The following is a 4,761-nucleotide window of genomic DNA, read 5'->3' as shown; positions in this document are numbered from 1 at the left end:
GCAGCCGGGCGCCCCGCGCTCCCGGGAGGAAACTGGAGCGGGCTGGCGACGGAGCCCTGCACCGTGCTGGCTGGCCGCCGCCAGCTTTGCTCTGCGTTAAACAGCCCCGAGCAGGTGGGACCGGAGGGGGCTGCAAGCCTCCCCTCGAACAGCACGTGTCCCGGGGGGACGTGGCGGCCACCAGCCCCGGGCTGCAGGCACAGGAGCCGCCTGAGACGCGGCCTCCCCGGGCCATGCTGTCCCCGTGTCCCRCATCCTGCGGCTCGCCGTGCTCCATCAGGGCTAAGAAAAGCGTGTATGAAGCAGCCTGGATGAAAGGGGCCGGTTGCCCTAGCCTGGCCCGGGCGGCTTGTGCTCCCTAAAAGCCGGCCGTGCCGCAAAGCGGAGCGCTCTGCCCTCCATCACTACTCCCAGCAGTGCTCCTCAGAGCCCGTGACGGAGGTGGCCGAGCAGTTCCAGGTACCATYCAGTGGCAACGGGCTTCACGGAGCAGCTCTGCTCGGCTCAGGAGATGGTTTTCGCTGCTCAGCGTGGCCGGGCTCCCCAATGGGGAAAAAATCACATTGGTGTGGCAAAGGGGGAGGCCGTGGGCAGAGAGCGGCTGGTTATGGGGGTCTCTGTGTGCACCAGCAGCAAATAAGGTCCCCTATGGAAATGGGTGTTTGAAACCAGTGCAAAAATGTTTCAGTGGTGTCAGAGGCTCGGTCGGTCCCCGTACTTAGGCCAGACCCAGACTCCCTCSCAGCCGTGTGCATCGTCAGGGTGCAAATACCTGCTGGCCTGCCCGGGCAAAACCCAGGGACGCTTGTGGCCTCGCCAGCCAGCTGTGCCRGAACAGAGGTGCCAGAAGGCACCCGACGAGATGCCTCAGCAGGCTCCTGGTCAAGCCGTGACACTTCATCCTGAGCCAGGCACCTTCCAGGAAAGCTCCCCTGCAGGATCTGAGGATTTCCAAGGCTGGGGAATCGCCATTTCCATCGGAAGCTCCTTTCATCTGGGGCTTTTTTCCCGTTCCAGAAGGGCTGGGGTGAGCCTCAGCCCTGAAAGTGTTACACCRTGTTGCTTAGACTCACCCACTCTTTAGCACTGGGTAGGTCAGGAGAAGGCACTGTGCATGTGCAGCAAGTCACCRTCATCTTCCCTTCTGCAAAGGTAAAGAGGCTCAGGAGCACTTCCAGGCACCAAKTCGTATCTAGGACTCTTGCTTGCAACTTCTCGAGTCTTTCATGGCCTCCCCCTCACCACCTCTGAGACAACATGGATCGTCTGGGCCACCTCCAAGCACGTACAAATCCTTTTCCTGGGTTGAGCAGCACTGGAGCCCTCTGTTGCTCCCCTCCGCGTTGCTCCCCATGAGGMTGTGGGTGCTGGGTCCTGCCTGGGGTGTTGCCTGTAGCCATTGCAAAATGAAGGCCAAGCAACAACCCATACACTTCACGGCAAGCAGAGGAGATGCCCTAATCCTGCCTTCGTGGGGGTATTAGACCTAAAGGGCAGCCTGAGTTGGACTGACAGTCACAAATGGAGATCCTAACCCAATGCACTAAAGAAAAATCTGATGAAAATCTAGTGCCCCATGACCACGGGATTCCTCGCTCCCTCCCTTGCAGGGCCTGATGGAGGATGGGGCTGCTCCCAGAGGCCCCATTGCACCCCATGCGGAGGGCAGGGGGCATCTTCCAAGCCGCCCGGCATGCTGGGTGGGAAAGATAAATAAATACCGGAATAAATAAATACCAGTGGCAAAGAGGCCTGAAATGATGCTGTCGTTTGCTGGGAATGAGAGACACAAGTGTAATTTAGGTTTTGATATTATGAAAGTCTCGCTGCTCTAAAACAGCAGGGCACTCAGTGCCTCATTAATAAAGGATAAACTTGGAGTCTATTTACAATGCACTTTTTGGGGTTATTTACACTCCATTATACATATGTAATGCTGCACATATTTACCGCTCTGTTCTGCTGCCGAGAGCAGCCGAGCTGGGAGGGAGACAGAGGGGGAAGCGGCTGATGCCGTGGAGCTGCGACCCCGGCTTTGACTGATGTCCCTTAAGCTGCGCGCGGAGCTGCAAGGAGAGGCCCCCGARCCAGCTGCCGGAGATGGAGACATCAGGACAGGGCCCTAGGGGGACCAGTTTGGCCAAGCCCCCATCCCCATGGCTGCAGCGCCCTGGACTGGTCACAGCACTGCGTGGGCCACTCTCGGCAGTCACTGAGGGTTGAGATGTGGGGGAAGCTGGGYTCAGAGACCAACCTGGGGCAGCAGCGACTTGTGGGTGCAGATGCACCTAGGACCACCTTGCTTTGAAGGGTGCACTGCCCCACACGAGCACCCCTGCAGGCAGTATAGGGCTTCATTCCCCCCCAACCCCAGGCAGGGACTAAAGTGCATTTGCAGTGGGTTTGCAYGGCCAAGCTGGTTGAGATGCCGGGGCCTGGGAACCACTTTGACCACAGCCTCAGCTTGCGAAGTGAGGGCACGTGGGAAGGGGGAATAGTCCAGCTGCCTGAGGAAGGGTCCATCCCATGCTGCCACTCGCCAGGTCTCTCCCATCTTATGCACACACTTCCCAGATGCCCAGACCAGGAGTTAAAGCTCTTTATTAAATACCTTGTACAGGCAGCTCTGGTGACATCCATGTGCCTGGGCTCGAGGGGATACCCCTCACCCCATAGTGTTTTAGGAGGTCCTGTCTCTGGAAAGGCAGCTTTTCCGGCACAGGGGTGATGCCCACCAGTTGGCACCCACTGGCCGCAGTGAAGTGGCCGGTCCTGGAGGCAGGTTGCTTCACCCGCAACATCCCCTTGCAATAGCAGCCAGCAGTGTCCTCAGCTGGAGGCCCCACATGGAGGGCATGGGTCTAGCATCACCTCCCTCCCACGGCCGGGAAGGTTTGGAGGGAGCGGGGTGCTGGGGGCATTGGGGTGTGCCTGGTCCCCCTGCCACCTAGGGACACGTGACCCACGTCCCTGGGCTGGAGGAGCAGGAGACGGCTGGGGAAAAGGATAAGGCACAGCTGCAGGATACGTCCTGCAGACCCAGAGCTGCCTGGAGCCCAAGGGAGTTTGCACCTGCAGCCCTGAGACTCCTCCGCCACCCCTGGTGCCCCTATCGCGGGTCGGGGTCCTGCACTGGGAGGTGCTGGGTGAAGTCAGGGCAGCCGGGAGCCCAGCCCCTCCGGCGAGCTGTTCTCCAGGGTCCCGTAGCCTCCAAGCTTCACCATCTTGACGAGGCGGGTTGGGGCRGAGAGGACGGAGCAGCGGGCGGCGAAGATCTGGCTGATCTCCACGAAGGTTTTGTTCTTGGTCTCGGGGATGACGAGGTAGACGTAGATGGCCACCAGCAGGCAGATGCCACAGAAAAACAGGTAGCAGAAGGCACCAGCTGACATCTGGGGGCAGCAAGAGAGCTGGCACGGGGCAGGCGGCCGCGCACCCCAAGCCGAGCGCGGCACCAGGCATCTGCCCYTCGCATCACCCCTCCCGGAGCCAGCTCCCACCGGCACCCCCGGGCCCCGGCAGAGCTGGGAGCACGGGCTGGGCCATCTCCTTCCCCGCTCCTCCTCCCGCGGACCCCCGGGGCTGGTACCTGCAAGAAGGGGAAGATGAAGCCGACGGTGAAGTTGGAGAGCCAGTTGAGGGACCCGGCCACGATGTAGGCGGCCGGGCGGTGCGACTGCGTGAAGAGCTCGGCCGTTATCAGGAAGGGGACGCCGGCTGGGCAGGGGGGGGACAGGTCAGCCCCTGCCCGGCTCTCCTCTGGGCCCTCGCTTTGCGATAACTTGCCTAAACCCCGATAATTCAGTAAATCTAAAACAGACTAAAGGCACYCTGGAAGGTGTGCTCGGCGCCGTGGATAATGTTGTTGTTCCCGACTTTCCTTAAGCAAAATGGTTTAGAAAATCTTCTGACAAAAGTAGCTCGAAGTTTTGCCTCTGTGGCCTTTTCCTGCAGGAYGCAGAAAGGCCGTTTTCAAGTGAGCTTTCCTCAGTCTGTACCGGGTTAAAAAAATAATAATAAAAAAATAAATAATAAAATAAAAAGAAGAAGAAGAAGAATTGCTGTAAATGGTTCTTTCAGCCAGCTTGGCCGTTGAAAAGTTGGACACCGGTCGTGGCTATTTCTCCTGCAAGGACGCAGCCCTTCGTGCCACCCGCCCAGGACTCCTGGGTCCCAGCACCCCGTCCCTTTGCGGAGGGGATCCAGCACACCRCTCTGGACCCACGGGGCTCTGGCAGGGGGTGGTATTCAGTGTGGGGACATGCCCAGCGTCCCGATGCCTGGGACAGAGCTGACGGGGACCTCTTATAAAAGAGCTTCAAAAAAAAAAAAAAAAAAAAAAATCAAGGAGGAGTGAACCCCCTGATGGACTCTTACTCACAGCTCGCCCAGAATAGAGATATATATTTTTTTTTAGTTTTAAAAGTCCTATTCATCATTGTTTGTGAACAATGAGCCATTAAAATCCTAATTAAAGATGTAATTACAGCGAAGAAAGTCTGGGCTGAGGATGAATTATAGATCCGCTAGCAGCTCCGCTAATACATCACCCGGGTAAAGCAGCCCGGGCTCCCGGCGCCGTGCCCGGCGCCCGCTCTCGCGCCCGCGCCCGCGCTTGGCCGGGGCCACGAAGCCGCCTGCCAGGCGCGCGGGGACGGGCGCGGGTGCCGCCTCCGGGGGGGCCTTGGGAATCCCGCTAGGACTCTTTGGCGGTGCGACCTGGGCGCGAGGATGAATTATAGATCCGCTAGCAGCTCCGCT

At 59.0% G+C, this 4,761-nt stretch overlaps 1 protein-coding gene across 1 annotated transcript in view; it reads right to left on the bottom strand.

Annotated features, from left to right (window-relative positions):
- Nucleotides 1–2,593: 2,593 nt before the first annotated feature.
- The window catches only part of LOC146595009 (solute carrier family 2, facilitated glucose transporter member 9-like), a 6,377-nt gene continuing 4,209 nt past the window's right edge, over nucleotides 2,594–4,761 (bottom strand). The window contains exons 9-11 of the mRNA XM_085306464.1: nucleotides 4,551–4,719; nucleotides 3,590–3,717; nucleotides 2,594–3,392 (exon numbers count right to left, since the gene is read on the bottom strand). Coding sequence (XP_085162590.1) covers nucleotides 3,153–3,392; nucleotides 3,590–3,717; nucleotides 4,551–4,719 — 537 coding nt within the window. The 3' untranslated portion in view covers nucleotides 2,594–3,152. The remainder of the gene's footprint in view (nucleotides 3,393–3,589; nucleotides 3,718–4,550; nucleotides 4,720–4,761) is intronic.

This window comes from Rhea americana, unplaced genomic scaffold (genome assembly GCF_003343005.1).
Source record: "Rhea americana isolate MKP2758 unplaced genomic scaffold, rheAme1 scaffold_24, whole genome shotgun sequence".
Taxonomy (NCBI): Eukaryota; Metazoa; Chordata; class Aves; order Rheiformes; family Rheidae; genus Rhea; species Rhea americana.
Note: the sequence above shows the minus strand (reverse complement) of the source record. Positions and strands in the feature narration are given on the sequence as shown.